This window comes from Thunnus thynnus, chromosome 3, assembly GCF_963924715.1.
Source record: "Thunnus thynnus chromosome 3, fThuThy2.1, whole genome shotgun sequence".
Classification (NCBI taxonomy): Eukaryota; Metazoa; Chordata; class Actinopteri; order Scombriformes; family Scombridae; genus Thunnus; species Thunnus thynnus.
The window spans coordinates 37,069,557-37,095,805 of NC_089519.1; the positions used below are offsets into that span (position 1 = coordinate 37,069,557).

The 26,249-nt window shown below is 37.7% G+C and overlaps 2 protein-coding genes across 2 annotated transcripts; both read right to left on the minus strand.

Moving 5' to 3' along the window:
* Window positions 1–707: 707 nt before the first annotated feature.
* Window positions 708–11,637, minus strand: LOC137180499 (uncharacterized). The gene is made up of 2 exons (XM_067585888.1): window positions 9,940–11,637; window positions 708–3,116 (listed from the first exon to the last, which is right to left on the minus strand). The coding sequence occupies exons 1-2, from the start codon at window positions 11,583–11,585 to the stop codon at window positions 1,382–1,384; spliced, it is 3,381 nt and encodes a 1,126-aa protein (XP_067441989.1). The 5' UTR covers window positions 11,586–11,637; the 3' UTR covers window positions 708–1,381.
* A 6,787-nt stretch (window positions 11,638–18,424) lies between these two features.
* On the minus strand, window positions 18,425–20,771 carry LOC137180367 (E3 ubiquitin-protein ligase TRIM39-like). Its single transcript, XM_067585693.1, has one exon. It carries the CDS (start codon window positions 20,757–20,759, stop codon window positions 19,113–19,115), a length of 1,647 nt encoding a protein of 548 aa, XP_067441794.1. The 5' UTR covers window positions 20,760–20,771; the 3' UTR covers window positions 18,425–19,112.
* Window positions 20,772–26,249: the final 5,478 nt, after the last annotated feature.

Here is a 26,249-nt window from a genome sequence, read left to right on the forward strand (position 1 = left end):
TTGAAGTAAACATGTACAGTATTTTATTTAGAAGAAGAAGAAGAAGAAGAAGAAGAAGAAGAAGAAGAGCCACAGCCCACAGCTCATCCAGGCTCTTTCACTGCAACACCGCTGCGTCAAACAACGCTGGACCTGCCAAGATGACGCCTCTACCACGACGACACACCTCAGCAGTGAGGCGTAACATGGCGTTGTGATCAAGGGTTGATGTGGAATAACGTTAAAATTAAAAGAATTTATTTAGAGAAGTTGAGTTAGTTTTCCCCTTAGCATTCCCCGATGCAACACGTTAAGCCTCGAGTCACGCACCTCAAGCCACTCTTGCTGAATAATTTTCTTTATTATTTTTATTATTCATATACCTTATTTATTTATTTTATTTTATTTTATTTTTATATGTTATTTTCTGTATATTATCTTATGCTTTATCATGTATCCTCAAGACCTTTAGCTATTAATAAATGTCTTCATTTATCCTAAAAGTGTTTGGTTGTTTCTTTGAGCTGCAGTAAACAGAGATCACTGTTAGGGACAAGAACTTACCATTGTGAGACTTCAACGTCATTGATTAAATTTAAGTGAACAAAGGTTAGTGCTCTCTCCTGGCACTAACAAATCCTAACCAAAAAAAATGTGGTCCCCCCAATAACAAGGTAATTCATTAATAAAGTCATAATACTCCTACACAAAGAATATCAACACATATCTCACCATTGTTTACGTGTTTAATTTACTGAGTAGATGGACAACAGTTTCACAGAAATACATGTACAGTATCAGTATGTATTTAATTAACCTTTTTCAAGAACATACAGACATTAAAGGACGGGTTCACAATTTTTCAAGTGTGTCTTAAACCAACAGTCAGGTGTCCATATGAACAGTGAAAGAGGTTTTCCTCGCTGTAATCATTCCTCCTGTTCATACTGGATATTAAAAGATCCTTCAAATGTGTTTTCAATGGAAGTGATGGAGGCCAAAATCCACAGTGTGTCCACACAGTCATTTAAAAGTTGATGTGAAGCTTATATGAGGCTTCAGCAGTCTGAGTTAGACTACTGAGTTTCTGAGTTTCCACATATTCTGTGGAGTCATGGTCTCAGCTGAACTCTACAATGAAGCTTTATGACACTGTGAAATATTCACACTTTGTTTTCTATGGTTTCACTTCAAACTGAAAGTTTTGTTTTTTTGGAAACTTTGTGTTTTTGACTAGAAATGAAACTAAAGTTCTGTGGATTTGATCAGATGTTTAAATAGAGATTTAATTTTAGATAGAAATCCTAGTTTGTGTTTTTTCTCATAATAAACAAGAATGTGTTTGTTTATTTACTCTCTTCAAAAACAAAGACACATTTATGACATAAAACAGGTGATTACTCTACTCAGTTTGATTGACAGGACAGATGATCAGAGGGGCGGAGTTTTTACCACCTTCATTAGGACCAGGACAGAAGTATGTGTAGAGTTTCTCAGTGAAGGAGCAGCCAGGAAAGGAGTAGATAAGAGCTGCAGCATCTACGTCATAAAAGGAGACCAGACCCTCCTCATAATCCACAAACACCCCCACCTTCTGAAGCTGAGACTGCAGAGAGAGAACGACTGGAGGGTCATTATCAGCACTGTACTCATTTCCATTTCTCAAACATATAGTCCAGTAACCATTCTGAGGTCTCACTGTGATTTTTCCCTTCCTGTTGATCGACTCTCTGGCCACTCCTAAAGTCCATTTAGTCTTCTCTTTAACCTGAACCTCAAAGTAAAATCTGCCTGAAGAGAAACTCTCCTTTCCTAAAACACAGGGACAATCAGAAAATCTCTCTGGGTTGTCTGGGAGATTCTTCTTCACATTACCACAGTTTACTTGTTTTCCATCATCAGACAGAATGAGATTAGGATGTGCTGTATCAGGATCAAGAGTCACATCCACTGCATACTGCTGGACCCTCTTCAGCTCGACCTCACCGAGCAGCTTCTTCATCTGTTTACTGAACGTCTCCTCCAGCTGAGTCACAGCTCTCACCACAGTCCCCTCATATGATGGTGGACGGACGCTGACCTCTGTCCAGTCTTTGGTGGGTGGAGCAGCTTTCAGGGACGGGAAGTTTTGGAGGAGGTGGAGGTGGTCTTCAGAGCGTGAGAGCTCCTCCACCTCAGAGCTTCTCTTCTTCAGCTCAGAGATTTCCCGTTCCAGCTCTTTGATGAGGTCTTCAGCCTGTTTCTCTGTCGTTCTTTGCTTCTCTTCAGTCGTCTCAATGAGCTCATTCAGGCTTCTCTCAACAGACTCCTTCAGAGCGGTGAAGACCTGAACACCTTCTGCTTTCTCTCTGTCTGCATCTTCCTTACTGAGGTCAACTGAGTGTTTGATCTCTTGAATCTTCAGTCGTCTCTTCTGGATCATCTGCTGAATTTCAGCCTCTGTCTTCCCCAGCTCTGCCTTCTTTCCTTCATATTCTTCTTTCAGAGGAACAACATCATGTGTCTTGTGGTCTAAAACAGAGCAGAGCATGCAGACACATGTCTGGTCGGTCTTACAGAACAGCTCCAGAGGTTTATCGTGCTTCATACACATCCTGTCTTCCAGGTTCTCCACAGGGTCCATCAGCTGATGTCTTTTCAGACGTGAAGCTGTCAGATGAGGCTCCAGGTGAGTCTCACAGTAGGAGGTCAGACACACCAGACAGGACTTCAGGGCCTTCAGTTTGGTTCCAGTACAGACGTCACAGGGAACTTCTCCTGGTTTGGCAGCTTGTTGCTCTGAGCTGCTGCTGCTGGCTTCCTGTTGAGCTTCCTGTCTGAACCGAGAAACCATCTCAGAGAATAAAGTATTCACCTTCAACTTAGGTCTTGTGTTGAAAACCTCTTTACAGATGGGACACAGGTACTGGTCATTACTGTTCCAGTGTTCAGTGATGCAGTTTTTGCAGAAGTTGTGTCCACATGATGTGGTGACTGGATCAGTGAACACATCCAGACAGATGGAGCACAGAAACTGATCTTTAGATCGCAGACAGCTGGCAGCAGACATATCTACACACTGAGTGTGAAAAACAAAAGACACAATTGAATTAAAATTAAATTTCAATGATTTGTTCAAAAAGAAATATGGATAATTACTGTTGTATTAAGTATAACATGTGATATTAGGTAAAGTAATATTGAATTATATTTTCCTGTTATTGATCGGGATGGGAACACGTGAACGGAGTCGTGAGCAACCGTGATCATTGAAGTCGTGCTGGCAGCTCAAACAGTTATCCACAAGGCTGCATGGTGAGTTTAAAGTTCTTGTTTACTTTGATGACGTGTTTTATGTGAGCTGGTTTACACAAACACAGTAAGAGACTGTCATCTGCAGCTCTTTATCTAACAGCTCATTGTGGCTGTTTCTGCTTGTACTATTCTTCCATACAATCTTTAAAATGAACCACTGACAACATAACACAGAATATGTCCATATCTTGTTGTGTAGACCAACTGTTATTGAAGAATAGCACTGCTAACAAAGCTCTGCTAACTTGGTGACAAACACCTTTTATTACCTGCAGCTGCTTCACAATAAAAGCTGCTGCTTGTTGGTAGAAAGCTTTTAATGTGAAACAGCTACAGGAAATAGAATGCAGTGTGTCTGTAGGAAGTGATCAGTAAATAGTAATAAGACCAGGAAGGTTGGAGTGAAGCTGAACTCCAAACCACAGAGATTCAGTTACAAGTTACAAAAGTCCTGAGAACTGACACAGAGAGACTGTTTAAAAAACAATTAAAGTTGTTTCACTGAATCTGTGTAAAAACATCTTTAGTTATATTGTCACTAATTTCACAAGTGTCAGTATGAAATGAAAAGAGTGGAACTTCCTGTCTGCTGTGTTAAAGCTGGTTGTTGAAACATTAAATATGATCAGTTGTACTCACCAGTGTTTGGCAGAGACTCTGCTGTGTTGTTGAGAAAGACTTGATGAACTCGGTTTAATTTTTATTTGGACAGAAGTGGAGAGACTCGACTGCAGCTCTGCTGTCGCTCTGACAACCTTTCAGTTTCAGTTCTGCAGAGTGACGTTGCAGCTCTCTTCTCTTTCCAGTGTTGCTCCTCCTCTTACTGCAGCTGCGATTGGGATTTGTTTCCTCCTTCTGATTTACAGGATTATTGTGAAATATCATGGAGCAAAGGTGAGACTGTACCTGACAGGTGGGAGGAGTAAGACATGTGAAAAGATGTTGCTCAGCTTAATTATGTGTGTTGAAAGTTTGAGGTTTTTCACAACGTGATCAAAAATCAAATAAACCCTGATTTTAGATTTACTTTTGTCACAAGAGACTAAAATACAAACACTGAACTGTGCAGCCAGTTTTCATGTTAACTTCTTTTTCTCTTTATCTTGAACTGAGTTCAACAAATGTCGTCTGGTCAACGTTGATGTTAAATCAACAGTTATTTCAAAAACACATTTTTTAACTTCTACAAACAGTTTCCAGTTTACTTCACAAAATGAGGTGAAAGACAGTCGACACCAAATAAAGGATCATTTTATTTTATTTCATGCAGATACGATTTCTATATTTTCCTTTATGTTCTACCTGGTTTGGATCCAAACATGAGATGCAGAAAATCATCAGACACATCCTTTAAATGCAGAAGATGGAACAAGCAGCTGTAAAGTAACTAATTATGTTTGCTATTGAGTAATTAGTAAATTAATGTGATTACTTCTTCATGTGTAAATAATCATATTCTTTATGTAATTGGCTGTTGTTGTGTGTTCATTCATGCTGCCACACGAGCTGCTGTGACTGTCTGTTTAAATGCTCCGACACCATCAGGCCTCCAAATATCAAGTTATCACAGTCTGACAGGATGCAGACTGTGTGTGTGTGTGTGTGTGTGTGTGTGTGTTTTGTGGACGCTGGAACAACAGCTACCCCTGCTGACGGACTGGACTCACTGCTGGTCTACCCATAATGCCACAGGACTCAGTGCCTGTTTCAGTCTGTTTAACACTTTGACATGAATGAATGAGAGGAAACAACAGCTGCTGCAGGAACATGACTGGACACAAACATACCTGGAAACTACTGAATGAGGAAAAAGACCACAACAACAAATAAACAGAGATACAAGAAATAAAGATTTATTTAAAGGTCACTTCCCCCAAATTTCAAGCAAACCTAATCAACCTGATCCAAGCATAAGACACAACATTTTACTCTTGTAGCAACCTATACTATTATGATTATTTCTCAAAATATTAAAACTTTTACAACTTTTTTCTCAAAATTGTACAACTTTTCTTTAAAATATTGAGAATTTGGACTCAGTATTTCTAAAATCGTAGCTACAGCCCTGTCTATACGAAATGCACAATTACAGAAAGAAATGAGAAAATCAATAAATATATCAGAAACATTAATTATACATAAAAAAATTGGTCCAGTGGTTTATTTCAAAGTTGCAAATGTAGGTATACAACCGCTTGTTCTTTAATTGTGTTAACTCAACTAAGGAGACCAGACCCATTTATAAAGTATTAATACTCCTACATTTATGGTGCCCCGTGTGAGGTCAAATCAAACCAACTGTCCCCTGCTGCCCAAAAATAAACAAATAACGTTAGCTGTAATGATAGCTGCTTAACAGTGCTAGAAACTCATCAGAAGTCTAGAAGATCATTTCAGGCCAAGTCAAGGTTTGTTTGTATTTACTGTGAGATAGGGATGAAAATAATAATCACAGTTATGATTTTCAATCTTTGTTTTAACAGACTTTAGCCATTAGCACTAGCATTAGCCGTTAGCCTGCTAGCATGAACTTATTAGCTACTATAACTGAACTGGTTATTTCACGTGTTAGCAACGGTCGCTGAGGATCATGGGTAGGCTAATGTAGTCGCTTCCGCTATCGTACAAAACTGACAAAAATACTTGATTTCTAAACCAAACTTGCGCGGTCTTTTGAATTTGGTTTTCTGGATTTTTGTTGGGAAACTAAAAAGGAATAGATCACGTGATTTTGTTTTTCGTTTTTGGTTTAAAATGAAAAAAGGAAAAAACCATATGACTTCAGTTTTTGGTTTAAAACGCAAAAACGAATTGGCTGAATGTCCGCAGACCTGCTGGATATTCAATCCAAAAAGGAACAACGATAACGAATCAGAAAAAACCAACAACGGGCCGGGTTTGATTGGTTTTTCGTTATTTGATTCTGACACCAAAAACAGTTTTTTTGTTTTTTGTTTTGAAACAAATAACAGATTTACCGTTTTTTGGGTTTTTGAATTACAAATGAATTACGAATTATCCGATGATACCTGGACCAGTCTTGTAGAGAATTCTTTTATTATTATATTATTTATATGACTTTAGAGATAATAAAATCATATATATATTTTACACAGTAACTCAGAAAGAATTTGAAAATCACACACCTATTAGTGGGTTCTCTGAAATGAATCCACCTATACAATTTTCTGATTTTGATACAAGGAAACAAATCACTCTTTTTGACCTAAATTATACAAAATCAGACATGGTGAATCCAGCCAAGTCTATAATCTCAGAGCAGAGGAATTCTTTGGAAGATTTAAGATTAATGATTGGAAAGCATGACAATGGCATGACCACGTACCCTAACCAGCTGACAACTGCGTGAACTGACCACAGTAGGATTTGTGAAAATGAAAAGGCAACCACATATGTACTTAAGTGTATCAGTTGTTAGCATTGAAGAAAATTTGACTACAGATTTGACCCTGATGATGACTCAGATTATGATTATGATTGATGGAATAGAACAGTTGTTATTGCTTTGTGTGACTTTAATAAAGCCTATATTATTTTAGAATTTATATAAGACTAGTAAGGCAACCTAGAATAAACCCAAAGTAACCCTTCAAGTTTTGAATCTAGTATTTGGCTTATTTCTACTAGTTTTCCTTTTATTTGATTTACTTATAGTCTTATCAAGACATCAACTCTGATCATAAGTGTTGTTATATAACCTGTTCTTGTCTGCTGACGATTGTCCTCATCTCGACGGCCGAAGACCTCTGGACGAGCCCCTCTGCTGAGTGGGGGATGTAGGAGGACAACCGCTTGTTCTTTAATTGTGTTAACTAATCTTTGATTCTTATGAAAAATAAGAGACAGACTCCTTGGATTCCTAAGTTTGTAAGAGCAGACCCCCGGCCTGCAGAACTGACCTTTGTAACCCTAAGTGAGGGTTGAGCAGAGATGCTCAACAGACTCAGAGAGAAACTATTTCGATAAATTGAATTATGACACGAACTAAAAGCATGAACTGACCCTTAGGCCACTTGGACCGGAGGAAAACAACTCCCACCTTATAGATGGAGAACACACTCTTATCACCAAAGCCATAAAACGAACCCACATTCCTGAGGACTTTGTGAAACCTCCCTGCAAATCTGAGGCAAACCTGAAATTCATGTAAATTAAATGTATAATCATTATGCAACTCATATCATGTTATTTGTCATGTAAATACAAGAAGAATGGTATAACTTTCATAGGTGTATGACTATCTACTAAAGAGATATAAGACTTAGATTTTATTATCCTTTTATACTAACAGGTAACAATACTGCCCTCTACTGACAAGAGTTAAATTCCCTTTTGTGAAGAGTTAATGAATGTTTGATAACCATGTATGTGTAAAAATCACCCCAAGTGTTTAACTTTCATACTTTTAACTTTCAAAACAATCATATTTTAATAGTTAAATTAGAGAGGCAGTTGTGTTGAAAGAATTAAGTTTTTGAAGTAATTGAATGTAAAGATATAATTTTTGAAGAATTTGAGTTCAAAGTTTTCTTTTATTGTTAAACAATAGTCACATTGGATGCTTTCATATTATGAAGTAAGAGTTATGTTCAACTTATATTTAAATATGTTTCTGAAAGTAATCTAATCACAGAAGTGTTGCCTAACTTTAGTTCCTTTTACTATAGTATTAAACTTTATTTCAGTAGATGGTTTGAGATGTGTAAATAGTTTGAGAAAGTTGAATCAGTGAAGGTTGTATGCTTAGACATCATGAAGTGTTAATATGAAGGTTAATGTTTGTTTTAAGAAGAACTGACTTATTATGAAACATATGTAAACTGTTTAACCGTTATCAATCAGAAAATATCACAAAATGCTCGGACATTATGAAAAGAATGTATGTACAGCTAATGTGACATATTAGGCCACAGTGACTCTGTAGTGTGATTTTTGCATGTAAAAACTCAGAATTTGACTTCTACAAAATTCCTTTACTTCAGGAGACGCAGGCTGCAAAGCACCAGCCACACCTAAAGCCCCTAGAACAAAGAAATTGAATATTCATCAATAATTCGGCGCAAACCCCTTTAGAACTCATCCAAACTCCTCCCGTTTTATCCTAACTTATAAAAACAGCCTATAAGAGATTCCTCTTTGAGCTGGCCTCCAAGAACTCAAGAAAATTCTCAAGATGTCTCTTTTATTTGTTTTTCAACCAAATATATCCGTATTTAACCTTTTATTGCAACAAGTTAATTTGACATTAGGTCTCGTATTTCCGCGTATACTGATTTAATTTTGAAGTAAACATGTACAGTATTTTATTTAGAAGAAGAAAAAGAAGAAGAGCCACAGCCCACAGCTAATCCAGGCTCTTTCACTGCAACACCGCTGCGTCAAACAACGCTGGACCTGCCAAGATGACGCCTCTACCACGACGACACACCTCAGCAGTGAGGCGTAACATGGTTTTGTGATCAAGGGTTGATGTGGAATAACGTTAAAATTAAAAGAATTTATTTGGAGAAGTTGAGTTAGTTTTCCCCTTAGCATTCCCCGATGCAACACGTTAAGCCTCGAGTCACGCACCTCAAGCCACTCTTGCTGAATAATTTTCTTTATTATTTTTATTATTCATATACCTTATTTATTTATTTAATTTTATTTTGTTTTTATATGTTATTTTCTGTATATTATCTTATGCTTTATCATGTATCCTCAAGACCTTTAGCTATTAATAAATGTCTTCATTTATCCTAAAAGTGTTTGGTTGTTTCTTTGAGCCGCAGTAATCAGAGATCACTGTTAGGGACAAGAACTTACGATTGTGAGACTTCAACTTCATTGATTAAATTAAAGTAAACAAAGGTTAGTGCTCTCTCCTGGCACTAACAAATCCTAACCAAAAAAGATGTGGTCCCCCCAATAACAAGGTAATTCATTAATAAAGTCATAATACTCTTACACAAAGAATATCAACACATATCTCACCATTGTTTACGTGTTTAATTTACTGAGTAGATGGACAACAGTTTCACAGAAACACATGTACAGTATCAGTATGTATTTAATTAACCTTTTTCAAAAACATACAGACATTAAAGGACGGGTTCACAGTTTTTCAAGTGTGTCTTAAACCAGCAGACATGTGTCCATATGAACAGTGAAAGAGGTTTTCCTCGCTGTAATCATTCCTCCTGTTCATACTCGATATTAAAAGATCCTTCAAATGTGCTTTCAATGGAAGTGATGGAGGCCAAAATCCACAGTGTGTCCACACAGTCATTTAAAAGTTGATGTGAAGCTTATATTCAGCTTCAGCAGTCTGAGTTAGACTACTGAGTTTCTGAGGTTCCAACATATTCTGTGGAGTCATGGTCTCAGCTGAACTCTACAATGAAGCTTTATGACACTGTGAAATATTCACACTTTTTTTTCTTTGGTTTCACTTCAAACTGAAAGTTTTGTTTTTTTGGAAACTTTGTGTTTTTGACTAGAAATGAAACTAAAGTTCTGTGGATTTGATCAGATGTTTAAATAGAGATTTAATTTTAGATAGAAATCCTAGTTTGTGTTTTTTCTCATAATAAACAAGAATGTGTTTGTTTATTTACTCTCTTCAAAAACAAAGACACATTTATGACATAAAACAGGTGATTACTCTACTTAGTTTGATTGACAGGACAGATGATCAGAGGGGCAGAGTTTTTACCACCATCATAAGGACAGGGACTGAAGTATGGGTAGAGTTTCTCAGTGAAGGAGCAGCCAGTAAAGGAGTAGATAAGGGCTGCAGCATCTACATCATAAAAGGAGACCAGACCCTCCTCATAATCCACAAACACCCCCACCTTCTGAAGCTGAGACTTCAGAGAGAGACGGACTGGAGGGTTATTACAAGCACTGTACTCATTTCCATTTCTCAACCATATACACCAGTAACCATTCTGAGGTCTCACTGTGATTTGTCCCTTCCTGTTGATGGACTCTCTGGCCACTCCTAAAGTCCATTTAGTCTTCCCTTTAACCTGAACCTCAAAGTAAAATCTGCCTGAAGAGAAACTCTGCTTTCCTAAAACACCAGGACAAAGAGAAAATCTCTCTGGGTTGTCTGGAAGATTCTTCTTCACATCAACACAGTTTACATGTTTCTCATCATCAGACAGGATGAGATGAGGATTTGCTGTATCAGGATCAAGAGTCACATCCACTGCATACTGCTGGACCCTCTTCAGCTCAGCCTCACCGAGCAGCTTCATCATCTCTTTACTGAGCGTCTCCTCCAGCTGAGTCACAGCTCTCACCACAGTCCCCTCATATGATGGTGGACGGACGCTGACCTCTGTCCAGTCTTTGGTGGGTGGAGGAGCTTTCAGGGACGGGATGTTTTGGAGGAAGTGGAGGTGGTCTTCAGAGTTTGAGAGCTGCTTCACTTCAGAGCTTCTCTTCTTCAGCTCAGAGATTTCCTGTTCCAGCTCTTTGATGAAGTCTTCAGCCTGTTTCTCTGTCGTTCTTTGCTTCTCTTCAATCGTCTCAATGAGCTCATTCAGGCTTCTCTCAACAGACTCCTTCAGAGCGGTGAAGACCTGAACACCTTCTGCTTTCTCTCTGTCTGCATCTTCCTTACTGAGGTCAACTGAATGTTTGATCTCTTGAATCTTCAGTCGTCTCTTCTGGATCATCTGCTGAATTTCAGCCTCTGTCTTCCCCAGCTCTGCCTTCTTTCCTTCATATTCTTCTTTCAGAGGAACAAACTCATGTGTCTTGTGGTCTAAAACAGGGCAGAGCATGCAGACACATGTCTGGTCGGTCTTACAGAACAGCTCCAGAGGTTTATTGTGCTTCATACACATCCTGTCTTCCAGGTTCTCCACAGGGTCCATCAGCTGATGTCTTTTAAGACGTGAAGCTGTCAGATGAGGCTCCAGGTGAGTCTCACAGTAGGAGGTCAGACACACCAGACAGGACTTCAGGGCCTTCAGTTTGGTTCCAGTACAGACGTCACAGGGAACTTCTTCTGGTTTGGCAGCTTGTTGCTCTGAGCTGCTGCTGCTGGCTTTCTGTTGAGCTTCCTGTCTGAACTGAGAAACCATCTCAGAGATGAAAGTATTCACCTTCAACTTAGGTCTTGTGTAGAAAACCTCTTTACACATCGGACACGAGTACTGGTCATTACTGTTCCAGTGTTCAGTGATGCAGTTTTTGCAGAAGTTGTGTCCACATGATGTGGTGACTGGATCAGTGAACACATCCAGACAGATGGAGCACAGAAACTGATCTTCAGATCGCAGACAGCTGGCAGCAGACATATCTACACACTGAGTGTGAAAAACAAAAGACACAATTTAATTAAAATTAAATTTCAATTATTTTTTAAAAACTAATTAAGGATCATTACTGTTGTATTAAGTATAACATGTGTTAAGTAAAGTAATATTGAATTATATTTTCCCTGTTATTGATCGGGATGGGAACATGTGAACGGAGTCGTGAGCAATCGTGATCATTGAAGTCGTGCTGGCAGCTCAAACAGTTATCCACAAGGCTGCATGGTGAGTTTAAAGTTGTTGTTTACTTTGATGACGTGTTTTATGTGAGCTGGTTTACACAAACACAGTAAGAGACTGTCATCTGCAGCTCTTTATCTAACAGCTCATTGTGGCAGTTTCTGCTTGTACTATTCTTCCATACAATCTTTAAAATGAACCACTGACAACATAACACAGAATATGTCCAGATCTTGTTGTGTAGACCAACTGTTATTGAAGAATAGCACTGCTAACAAAACTCTGCTAACTTGGTGACAAACACCTTTTATTACCTGCAGCTGCTTCACAATAAAAGCTGCTGCTTGTTGGTAGAAAGCTTTTAATGTGAAATAGCTACAGGAAATAGAATGCAGTGTGTCTGTAGGAAGTGATCAGTAAATAGTAATAAGACCAGGAAGGTTGGAGTGAAGCTGAACTCCAAACCACAGAGATTCACTTACAAGTTACAAAAGTCCTGAGAACTGACACAGAGAGACTGTTTAAAAAACAATTAAAGTTGTTTCACTGAATCTGTGTAAAAACATCTTTAGTTATATTGTCACTAATTTCACAAGTGTCAGTATGAAATGAAAAGAGTGGAACTTCCTGTCTGCTGTGTTAAAGCTGGTTGTTGAAACATTAAATATGATCAGTTGTACTCACCAGTGTTTGGCAGAGACTCTGCTGTGTTGTTGAGAAAGACTTGATGAACTCAGTTTAATTTTTATTTGGACAGAAGTGGAGAGACTCGACTGCAGCTCTGCTGTCGCTCTGTCAAACTTAAAGTTTCAGTTCTGCAGAGTGACGTTGCAGCTGTCTTATCTTTCCGGTGTTGTTGTTCCTCTTACTGCAGCTCTGATTGTGAGTTTGTTTCCTCCTTCTGATTTACAGGATTATTGTGAAATATCATGGAGCAAAGCGGATACTGTACCTGACAGGTGGGAGGAGTACGACACGTGAAAAGTTGTTGCTCAGCTTAATTATGTGTGTTGAAAGTTTGAGGTTTTTCACAACGTGATCAAAAAACAAATAAACCCTGATTTTAGATTTACTTTTGCCACAAGAGAATAAAATACAAACACTGAACTGTGCAGCCAGTTTTGATGTAATTATTAACTCTTTTTTCTCTTTATCTTGAACTGAGTTCAACAAATGTCGTCTGGTCAACATTGATGTTAAATCAACAGTTATTTCAAAAACACATTTTTTAACTTCTACTAACAGTTTCCAGTTTACTTCACAAAAAGAGGTGAAAGACAGTCGACAACAACCAAAGGATGATTTTATTTTATCTCATTCAGATACGATTTCTATATTTTGCTTCATGTTCTACCTTATTTGTTCCTTTGCTGTAAAGCCGATTAGTTGAGACTGTTTTGTGGTGAACCACCACAGTCCTGACAGGGATAAATGTAGAATCTATCATCTCTGTACTGAGTGATGCTTCACACTGCCAGCACTGTCCTTTGGGAGTTTGGGAGTTGTAGTGTGAACCCTGTTAGCCACAGAGCTAACGTCATGTCAGCAGCTCTGCTGTCAATCTGAGGTTTGGAACATTTAAAGAATTAAAAAGTGTTTGTTAGCAGGAGTTGGATGGTTTGAATCCTCAACCTGTTTTAGTAAATCTTGATGACTGTAATGATCTTCCCTGTTTAAGAAACTTTTATTGCAGTAACAGAAACCTTTTATTAGATAAAACTTTATTGTTCATTGGGGGGTAAATTCAAGTTACAGCAAGAAAATAGATGAAGTCCTAATTTAATGAAATAAATGAGACTGAAATAAAATTAAATTAGTTAAATTATTTATTAAAATAATCTACATACAATATATATTACAATACCTGAAACTGTATAAGTGAATGTGCAAATACTTAAGCAGAAAGGATCCTGTAGTATATAGGTATATACAGCTGTATACAAAAGTTTTGGCACCTTTTGATAAATAACATATTTTGGTGATTTTTAATTGAAGAGATGTAAACAGTCTGTAAACACAATAAAGGGTTTCAGGTAAAATATCAGCTAATAACTCAAAGTGTATAAATTCTTATTGTTAGTAGATCAGTTCATTGTTGGTTTGGATCCAAACATGAGATACAGAAAATCATCAGACACATCCTTTAAATGCAGAAGATGGAACAAGCAGCTGTAAAGTAACTAATTATGTTTGCTATTGAGTAATTAGTAAATTAATGTGATTACTTCTTCATGTGTAAATAATCATATTCTTTATGTAATTGGCTGTTGTTGTGTGTTCATTCATGCTGCCACACGAGCTGCTGTGACTGTCTGTTTAAATGCTCCGACACCATCAGGCCTCCAAATATCAAGTTATTACAGTCTGACAGGATGCAGACTGTGTGTGTGTGTGTGTGTGTGTGTGTGTGTGTGTTGGTGTGAACAACAGCTACCCCTGCTGACGGACTGGACTCACTGCTGGTCTACCCATAATGCCACAGGGCTCAGTGCCTGTTTCAGTCTGTTTAACACTTTGACATGAATGAATGAGAGGAAACAACAGCTGCTGCAGGAACATGACTGGACACAAACATACCTGGAAACTACTGAATGAGGAAAAAGATCACAACAACAAATAAACAGAGATACAAGAAATAAAGATTTATTGAAAGGTCACTTCCCCCAAATTTCAAGCAAACCTAATCAACCTGATCCAAGCATAAGACACAACATTTTACGCTTGAAGCAACCTGTACTATTATGATTATTTCTCAAAATATTAAAACTTTTTTTTTTGTAAATATTTCTTTATTCTTGAACTTTTACAACTTTTTTCTCACAATTGTACAACTTTTCTTTAAAATATTGAGAATTTGGACTCAGTATTTCTAAAATCGTAGCTACAGCCCTGTCTATACGAAATGCACAATTACAGAAAGAAATGAGAAAATCAATAAATATATCAGAAACATTAATTATACATAAAAAAAAAACTGGTCCAGTGGTTTATTTCAAAGTTGCAAATGTAGGTATACAACCGCTTGTTCTTTAATTGTGTTAACTCAACTAAGGAGACCAGACACATTTATAAAGTATTAATACTCCTACATTTATGGTGCCCCGTGTGAGGTCAAATCAAACCAACTGTCCCCTGCTGCCCAAAAATAAACAAACAACGTTAGCTGTAATGATAGCTGCTTAACAGTGCTATAAACTCATCAGAAGTCTAGAAGATCATTTCAGGCCAAGTCAAGGTTTGTTTGTATTTACTGTGAGATAGGGATGAAAATAATAATCACAGTTATGATTTTCAATCTTTGTTTTAACAGACTTTAGCTGTTAGCACTAGCATTAGCCATTAGCCAGCTAGCATGAACTTATTAGCTATTATAACTGAACTGTTTATTTCACGTGTTAGCAACGGTCGCTGAGGATCATGGGTAGGCTAATGTAGTCGCTTCCGCTATCGTACAAAACTGACAAAAATACTTGATTTCTAAACCAAACTTGCACGGTCTTTTGAATTTGGTTTTCTGGATTTTTGTTGGGGAAAAAAAAGGAATAGATCACGTGATTTTGTTTTTTGTTTTTGGTTTAAAATGGAAAAAGGAAAAAACCACGTGACTTCCGTTTTTGGTTTCAAACGCAAAAACGAATTGGCTGAATGTCCACAGACCTGCTGGATATTCAATCCGAAAAGGAACAACGATAACGAATCAGCAAAAACCAACAACGGGCCGGGTTTGATTGGTTTTTCGTTATTTGATTCTGACATCAAAACAGTTTTTTTGTTTTTTGTTTTGAAACAAATAACAGATTTACTGTTTTTTGGTTTTTGAATTACAAATGAATTACAAATTATCCGATGATACCTGGACCAGTCTTGTGGAGAATTCTTTTATTATTATATTATTTATATGACTTTAGAGATAATAGAATCATATATATATTTTACACAGTAACTCAGAAAGAAATTGAAAATCACACACCTATTAGTGGGTTCTCTGAAATGAATCCACCTATACAATTTTCAGATTTTGATACAAGGAAACAAATCACTCTTTTTGACCTAAATTATACAAAATCAGACATGGTGAATCCAGCCAAGTCTATAATCTCAGAGCAGATGAATTCTTTGGAAGATTTAAGATTAATGATTGGAAAGCATGACAATGGCATGACCACGTACCCTAACCAGCTGACAACTGCGTGAACTGACCACAGTAGGATTTGTGAAAATGAAAAGGCAACCACATATGTACTTAAGTGTATCAGTTGTTAGCATTGAAGAAAATTTGACTACAGATTTGACCCTGATGATGACTCAGATTATGATTATGATTGATGGAATAGAACAGTTGTTATTGCTTTGTGTGACTTTAATAAAGCCTATATTATTTTAGAATTTATATAAGACTAGTAAGGCAACCTAGAATAAACCCAAAGTAACCCTTCAAGTTTTGAATCTAGTATTTGGCTTATTTCTACTAGTTTTCCTTTTATTTGATTTACTTATAGTCTTATCAAGACATCAACTCTGATCATAAGTGTTGTTATATAACCTGTTCTTGTCTGCTGACGATTGTCCTCATCTCGACGGCCGAAGACCTCTGGACGAGCCCCTCTGCTGAGTGGGGGATGTAGGAGGACAACCGCTTGTTCTTTAATTGTGTTAACTAATCTTTGATTCTTACGAAAAATAAGAGACAGACCCCTTGGATTCCTAAGTTTGTAAGAGCAGACCCCCGGCCTGCAGAACTGACCTTTGTAACCCTAAGTGAGGGTTGACCAGAGATGCTCAACAGACTCAGAGAGAAACTATTTCGATAAATTGAATTATGACACGAACTAAAAGCATGAACTGACCCTAAGGCCACTTGGACCAGAGGAAAACAACTCCCACCTTATAGATGGAGAACAGACTCTTATCACCAAAGCCATAGAACGAACCCACATTCCTGAGGATGTGTGAAGCCTCCCTGCAAATCTGAGGCAAACCTGAATTTCATGTAAATTAAATGTATAATCATTATGCAACTTATATCATGTTATTTGTCATGTAAATACAAGAAGAATGGTATAACTTTCATAGGTGTATGACTATCTACTAAAGAGATATAAGACTTAGATTTTATTATCCTTTTATACTAACAGGTAACAATACTGCCCTCTACTGACAAGAGTTAAATTCCCTTTTGTGAAGAGTTAATGAATGTTTGATAACCATGTATGTGTAAAAATCGCCCCCAAGTGTTTAACTTTCATACTTTTAACTTTCAAAACATATTTTAATAGTTAAATTAGAATTTGAGAAAGTTGAATCAGTGAAGGTTGTATGCTTAGACATCATGAAGTGTTAATATGAAGGTTAATGTTTGTTTTAAGAAGAACTGACTTATTATGAAACATATGTAAACTGTTTAACCGTTATCAATCAGAAAATATCACAAAATGCTCGGACATTATGAAAAGAATGTATGTACAGCTAATGTGACATATTAGGCCACAGTGACTCTGTAGTGTGATTTTTGCATGTAAAAACTCAGAATTTGACTTCTACAAAATTCCTTTACTTCAGGAGACGCAGGCTGCAAAGCACCAGCCACACCTAAAGCCCCTAGAACAAAGAAATTGAATATTCATCAATAATTCGGCGCGAACCCCTTTAGAACTCATCCAAACTCCTCCCGTTTTATCCTAACTTATAAAAACAGCCTATAAGAGATTCCTCTTTGAGCTGGCCTCCAAGAACTCAAGAACATTCTCAAGATGTCCCTTTTATTTGTTTTTCAACCAAATATATCCGTATTTAACCTTTTATTGCAACAAGTTAATTTGACATTAGGTCTCATATTTCCACGTATAGTGATTTAATTTTGAAGTAAACATGTACAGTATTTTATTTTGAAGTAGACGCTGATGAACATTTGAGCGTAGTCAGACTAAACTTTGTTCAGTACTCAACTCAAGTCTCCACAACCAACCAAAGCCTGAATCCTCAACTTAATCTCCAGAAGAAGAAGAAGAAGAAGAAGAGCCACAGCCCACAGCTAATCCAGGCTCTTTCACTGCAACACCGCTGCGTCAAACAACGCTGGACCTGCCAAGATGACGCCTCTACCACGACGACACACCTCAGCAGTGAGGCGTAACATGGTTTTGTGATCAAGGGTTGATGTGGAATAACGTTAAAATTAAAAGAATTTATTTGGAGAAGTTGAGTTAGTTTTCCCCTTAGCATTCCCCGATGCAACACGTTAAGCCTCGAGTCACGCACCTCAAGCCACTCTTGCTGAATAATTTTCTTTATTATTTTTATTATTCATATACCTTATTTATTTATTTTATTTTATTTTGTTTTTATATGTTATTTTCTGTATATTATCTTATGCTTTATCATGTATCCTCAAGACCTTTAGCTATTAATAAATGTCTTCATTTATCCTAAAAGTGTTTGGTTGTTTCTTTGAGCTGCAGTAAACAGAGGTCACTGTTAGGGACAAGAACTTACCATTGTGAGACTTCAACGTCATTGATTAAATTAAAGTGAACAAAGGTTAGTGCTCTCTCCTGGCACTAACAAATCCTAACCAAAAAAGATGTGGTCCCCCCAATAACAAGGTAATTCATTAATAAAGTCATAATACTCTTACACAAAGAATATCAACACATATCTCACCATTGTTTACGTGTTTAATTAACTGAGTAGATGGACAACAGTTTCACAGAAATACATGTACAGTATCAGTATACATGTAATTAACCTTTTTCAAAAACATACAGACATTAAAGGACGGGTTCACAGTTTTTCAAGTGTGTCTTAAACCAGCAGTCAGGTGTCCATATGAACAGTGAAAGAGGTTTTCCTTGCTGTAATCATTCCTCCTGTTCATACTGGATATTAAAAGATCCTTCAAATGTGTTTTCAATGGAAGTGATGGAGGCCAAAATCCACAGTGTGTCCACACAGTCATTTAAAAGTTGATGTGAAGCTTATATGAGGCTTCAGCAGTCTGAGTTAGACTACTGAGTTTCTGAGTTTCCACATATTCTGTGGAGTCATGGTCTCAGCCGAACTCTACAATGAAGCTTTATGACACTGTGAAATATTCACACTTTGTTTTCTGTGGTTTCACTTCAAACTGAAAGTTTTGTTTTTTGGAAACTTTGTGTTTTTGACTAGAAATGAAACTAAAGTTCTGTGGATTTGATCAGATGTTTAAATAGAGATTTTATTTTAAATAGAAATCCTACTTTATGTTTTTTCTCATAATAAACAAGAATGTGTTTGTTTATTTACTCTCTTCAAAAACAAAGACACATTTATGAAATAAAACAGGTGATTACTCTACTCAGTTTGATTGACAGGACAGATGATCTGAGGGGCGGAGTTTTTACCACCATCATTACTACGGGGACAGAAGTATGGGTAGAGTTTGTCAGTGAAGGAGCAGCCAGTAAAGGAGTAGATAAGAGCTGCAGCATCTACGTCATAAAAGGAGACCAGACCCTCCTCATAATCCACAAACACCCCCACCTTCTGAGGCTGAGACTTCAGAGAGAGAATGACTGAAGGGTCATTACAAGCACTGTACTCATTTCCATTTCTCAACCTTATACTCCAGTAACCATTCTGAGGTCTAGCTGTTATCTTTCCTTTCCTGTTGATGGATTCTCTGGCCACTCCTAAAGTCCATTTAGTCTTCTCTTTAACCTGAACCTCAAAGTAAAATCTGCCTGAAGAGAAACTCTGCTTTCCTAAAACACTAACACAATCAGAAAATCTCTCTGGGTTGTCTGGGAGATTCTTCTTCACATCACCACAGTTTACTTGTTTCTCATCATCAGACAGGATGAGTTTAGGATGTGCTGTATCAGGATCAAGAGTCACATCCACTGCATACTGCTGGACCCTCTTCAGCTCAGCCTCAACCAGCTTCTTCATCTCTTTACTGAGCGTCTCCTCCAGCTGAGTCACAGCTCTCACCACAGTCCCCTCATATGATGGTGGACGGATGCTGACCTCTGTCCAGTCTTTGGTGGGTGGAGCAGCTTTCAGGGACGGGAAGTTTTGGAGGAGGTGGAGGTGGTCTTCAGAGTGTGAAAGCTGCTTCATCTCAGAGCTTCTCTTCACCAGCTCAGAGATTTCCTGTTCCAGCTCTTTGATGAAGTCTTCAGCCTGTTTCTCTGTCGTTCTTTGCTTCTCTTCAATCGTCTCAATGAGCTCATTCAGGCTTCTCTCAACAGACTCCTTCAAAGCGGTGAAGACCTGAACACCTTCTGCTTTCTCTCTGTCTGCATCTTCCTTACTGAGGTCAACCGAGTGTTTGATCTCTTGAATCTTCAGTCGTCTCTTCTGGATCATCTGCTGAATTTCAGCCTCTGTCCTCCCCAGCTCTGCCTTCTTTCCTTCATATTCTTCTTTCAGAGGAACAAACTCATGTGTCTTGTGGTCTAAAACAGAGCAGAGCATGCAGACACATGTCTGGTCGGTCTTACAGAACAGCTCCAGAGATTTATCGTGCTTCATACACATCCTGTCTTCCAGGTTTTCCACAGGGTCCATCAGCTGTTGTCTTTTCAGGCGTGACATTGTCAGATGAGGCTCCAGGTGAGTCTCACAGTAGGAGGTCAGACACACCAGACAGGACTTCAGGGCCTTCAGTTTGATTCCAGTACAGACGTCACAGGGAACTTCTCCTGGTTTGGCAGCTTGTTGCTCTGAGCTGCTGCTGCTGCTGGCTTTCTGTTGAGCTTCCTGTCTGAACTGAGAAACCATCTCAGAGAATAAAGTATTCACCTTCAACTTAGGTCTTGTTTTGAAAACCTCTTTACAGATGGGACACAGGTACTGGTCATTACTGTTCCAGTGTTCAGTGATGCAGTTTTTGCAGAAGTTGTGTCCACATGATGTGGTGACTGGATCAGTGAACACATCCAGACAGATGGAGCACAGAAACTGATCTTCAGATCGCAGACAGCTGGCAGCAGACATATCTACACACTGAGTGTGAAAAACAAAAGAAACAATTTGTTTTTAAATTCAATTTCAATTATTTGTTCAAAAAGAAATAAAGATAAATACTGTTGTATTAAGTATAACATGTGATATTAGGTAAAGTGATATTGAATTATATTTTCTGTTATTGATCGGGATGGGAACACGTGAACGGAGTCGTGAGCAACCGTGATCATTGAAGTCGTGCTGGCAGCTCAAACAGTTATCCACAAGGCTGCATGGTGAGTTCAAAGTTGTTGTTTACTTTGATGACGTGTTTTATGTGAGCTGGTTTGAACAAACACAGTAAGAGACTGTCATCTGCAGCTCTTTATCTAACAGCTCATTGTGGCTGTTTCTGCTTGTACTATTCTTCCATACAATCTTTAAAATGAACCACTGACAACATAACACAGAATATGTCCAGATCTTGTTGTGTAGACCAACTGTTATTGAAGAATAGCACTGCTAACAAAGCTCTGCTAACTTGGTGACAAACACCTTTTATTACCTCCAGCTGCTTCACAATAAAAGCTGCTGCTTGTTTGTAGAAAGCTTTTAATGTGAAACAGCTACAGGAAATAGAATGCAGTGTGTCTGTAGGAAGTGATCAGTAAATAGTAATAAGACCAGGAAGGTTGGAGTGAAGCTGAACTCCAAACCACAGAGATTCAGTTACAAGTTACAAAAGTCCTGAGAACTGACACAGAGAGACTGTTTAAAAAACAATTAAAGTTGTTTCACTGAATCTGTGTAAAAACATCTTTAGTTATATTGTCACTAATTTCACAAGTGTCAGTATGAAATGAAAAGAGTGGAACTTCCTGTCTGCTGTGTTAAAGCTGGTTGTTGAAACATTAAATATGATCAGTTGTACTCACCAGTGTTTGGCAGAGACTCTGCTGTGTTGTTGAGAAAGACTTGATGAAGTCAGTTTAATTTTTATTTGGACAGAAGTGGAGAGACTCGACTGCAGCTCTGCTGTCGCTCTGACACACTTTCAGTTTCAGTTCTGCAGAGTGACGTTGCAGCTCTCTTCTCTTTCCAGTGTTGCTCCTCCTCTTACTGCAGCTCTGACTGTGAGTTTGTTTCCTCCTTTTGATTTACAGGATTATTGTGAAATATCATGGAGCAAAGATGATACTGTACCTGACAGGTGGGAGGAGTAAGAAAAGATGTTGCTCAGCTTAATTATGTGTGTTGAAAGTTTGAGGTTTTTCACAACGTGATCAAAAAACAAATAAACCCCTTATTTTAGATTTATTTTTGCCACAAGAGACTAAAATACAAACACTGAACTGTGCAGCCTGTTTTGATGTAATTATTAACTCTTTTTTCTCTTTATCTTGAATTGAGTTCAACAAATGTCGTCTGGTCAACATTGATGTTAAATCAACAGTTATTTCAAAAACACATTTTTTAACTTCTACAAACAGTTTCCAGTTTACTTCACAAAATGAGATGAAAGACTTTTGACAACAACCAAAGGATGATTTTATTTTATCTCATGCAGATACGATTTCTATATTTTGCTTCATGTTCTACCTTATTTGTTCCTTTGCTGTAAAGCCGATTAGTTCAGACTGTTTTGTGGTGAACCACCACAGTCCTGACAGGGATAAATGTAGAATCTATCATCTCTGTACTGAGTGATGCTTCACACTGCCAGCACTGTCCTTTGGGAGTTTGGGAGTTGTAGTGTGAACCCTGTTAGCCACAGAGCTAACGTCATGTCAGCAGCTCTGCTGTCAATCTGAGGTTTGGAACATTTAAAGAATTAAAAAGTGTTTGTTAGCAGGAGTTGGATGGTTTGAATCCTCAACCTGTTTTAGTAAATCTTGATGACTGTAATGATCTTCCCTGTTTAAGAAACTTTTATTGCAGTAACAGAAACCTTTTATTAGATAAAATTTTATTGTTCATTGGTGGTAAATTCAAGTTACAGCAAGAAAATAGATGAAGTCCTAATTTAATGAAATAAATGAGACTGAAATAAAATTAAATTAGTTAAATTATTTATTAAAATAATCTACATACAATATATATTACAATACCTGAAACTGTATAAGTGAATGTGCAAATACTTAAGCAGAAAGGATCCTGTAGTATATAGGTATATACAGCTGTATGCAAAAGTTTTGGCACCATTTGATAAATAACATATTTTGGTGATTTTTAATTGAAGAGATGTAAACAGTCTGTAAACACAATAAAGGTTTTCAGGTAAAATATCAGCTAATAACTCAAAGTGTATAAATTCTTATTGTTAGTAGATCAGTTCATTGTTGGTTTGGATCCAAACATGAGATACAGAAAATCATCAGACACATCCTTTAAATGCAGAAGATGGAACAAGCAGCTGTAAAGTAACTAATTAGGGCCTGAGCCCAAAGGGCGAAGACCCTATTGTTTTTCGTGTGTTTGTTTCTTTATTATTATTCTTTATTAATACGCCACTTTAACCCTAAATTTGCCTACAAACATGCTCAAAAACTCACCAAATTTGGCACACACATCAGGTCTGGTAAAAAAATTTGATAAAATGTAAAAATTAACCCCCGAAGTGCCAAAATGTGCTCGAGAGTGCCACCTATGTATCTAAAACGGCCGCCACAGCCCGTAGGAATGTCGTAGAGAGATCGAACCAAAACTCAATTATTTGTCTCATCAAGACCTACAAATTATACGCTGACACCCCTGACCTAAATCCAACAGGAAGTCTGCAATCAGCTTTTCAAAATAAGACTTTGCCCCAATTTTGGCCCCCGAACAAACGCTATCTCCTCCGAGGGCGTTAATGGTATCGGCTTCAAACTTTGATACATGACTTATCACACTGTGTTGAGCAAAAGTTATTAAAAACTTTGTAATAACTCGAACGGTTTAGATTTAGTAAGCCCTGAAAGTTGCAGTGCCACATCGCACCTTACAATGTAAACCAATGTAGAGGCAATCTATGGGCATGAACTTTGTGTCAAACAGAGGCTTCTGACGTTTAAACTATAAGTCTGACCACTTTCAAACCTGTATCAATGGATTCGCAATGAAATTTCCTACTAAAATATGATTTTTAATGTTAGATTTGGCCAAAGTCATGGGATTTATGAGGATATTTCACAAGAAGCGTACTCTAAAATCCTCCTCTCCAACTGCTCCTGGTGATGTCACTCCCTCAGTTCTGTGATACATTCCGCAATACACACTCATTATAAAATCACAGGAGGAGCAAGAAAAGACTTTAAAACTCACACTCTAATATCTCAAAAACAATAAAAGATAGAAAACACATGTAAATTCAAGATTTGTAGGTCAAAGTCTCGTCACTCATTTAAAGTTCAAATGAAGTTTGTATCTAAAATTATGTGGAAGCAGTAAATGTTCAAAAAGGTGTGGGTTCGCTCACACTCTCCATTCAAATATATATCTAACCCATCCGTACGTGCGCTCTCTCTGTGGACAAAAGATCTGCTTCTCTTCCTCTCACTATCGCTTTCCTTCCTCCCCCTCTTGCGACTAACACAGATACACGCACTGACATCGTTTTGCACATCTTGATGGTCAAATAACGTCGGACAAAGCTTTGCGTTGTTTCCTTATCCGCCATCAGACACGTGTGTTTTTCACGGAATTGGATGAGAGCAAGACGCCGACCATCAGGCGGCGCCATCTTGTTTTTGTCTAGCCAAGACACCGCTGTACTTCTGCCATTTGGGTCTCGCGTGACGTGACTTACTCCCACAGTCACGTCCGCGTCGCAGACTGACGACATCATCACGTCAGGCCCCGTCGCCATCTTGTTTCGCGCGCACACACACACGCATACATACACACACACACACGCATTCCCCTGAAAGTGTCCAACCCTTTGCAAAGCTGTTTGTGTTTAGTTTGGTAGAATTAGATTTTAGAATAGTTGTTTATTGAATGAAGCATTTGTTAACTTTGTTAATTTTGCTAAGTTTAATAAACAATGTTATATCTTTAAAGAGAAGTTCTTTTGTCATTATTGTGTGTAACATATTGTGAAAAGTGGCTGATTGAAGGAGTCAGAGCTTGAATTCAACCCTTCTTTGTTCACCCTTGAATGTTGATATCTCTCAGATATTAACATTCTAGGTGAACTCCCATTTATGAGATTACCTTGTGCGGTTATTGGTCCCGGTTTCCGGGTGGTGCTCCGTATTTGTTAGTTCATATTAATAATTCTATTAATTGTTATAATTAGTTAATTATCGTTGATAATTGATATTACAAATAATCAACTGTGTTCCTCACAGATCCTACAGTTGGTGCCTGAATTATTGATTAAGATTAACAATATTTTGATTTCATAATTCATAATTGTCTGTGAACAGAAGGGTGGGCTCACAGAGAGACACTGGTTAGTATTGTGTGTCAAAAGACTCTCACACTAATCATCTCCAAACGTTTTCTTGGTTCCCAGAAGCTTAGGTGACTGCGCCGCGGCCCAATGTGCGCAAGGGCGCGAAGGCCCGTTCAACGCTGCTTGCAGCTTTAATTATGTTTGCTATTGAGTAATTAGTAAATTAATGTGATTACTTCTTCATGTGTAAATAATCATATTCTTTATGTGATTGGCTGTTGTTGTGTGTTCATTCATGCTGCCACACGAGCTGCTGTGACTGTCTGTTTAAATGCTCCGACACCATCAGGCCTCCAAATATCAAGTTATCACAGGATGCAGACTGTGTGTGTGTGTGTGTGTGTGTGTGTGTTTTGTAGACGCTGGAACAACAGCTACCCCTGCTGACGGACTGGACTCACTGCTGGTCTACCCATAATGCCACAGGGCTCAGTGCCTGTTTCAGTCTGTTTAACACTTTGACATGAATGAATGAGAGGAAACAACAGCTGCTGCAGGAACATGACTGGACACAAACATACCTGGAAACTACTGAATGAGGAAAAAGACCACAACAACAAATAATATACAAGATACAAGAAATAAAGATTTATTTAAAGGTCACTTCCCCCAAATTTCAAGCAAACCTAATCAACCTGATCCAAGCATAAGACACAACATTTTACTCTTGAAGCAACCTATACTATTATGATTATTTCTCAAAATATTAAAACTTTTTTTTTTTGTAAATATTTCTTTATTCTTGAACTTTTACAACTTTTTTCTCACAATTGTACAACTTTTCTTTAAAATATTGAGAATTTGGACTCAGTATTTCTAAAATCGTAGCTACAGCCCTGTCTATACGAAATGCACATTACAGAAAGAAATGAGAAAATCAATAAATATATCAGAAACATTAATTATACATAAAAAAAAAAACTGGTCCAGTGGTTTATTTCAAAGTTGCAAATGTAGGTATACAACCGCTTGTTCTTTAATTGTGTTAACTCAACTAAGGAGACCAGACCCATTTATAAAGTATTAATACTCCTACATTTATGGTGCCCTGTGTGAGGTCAAATCAAACCAACTGTCCCCTGCTGCCCAAAAATAAACAAACA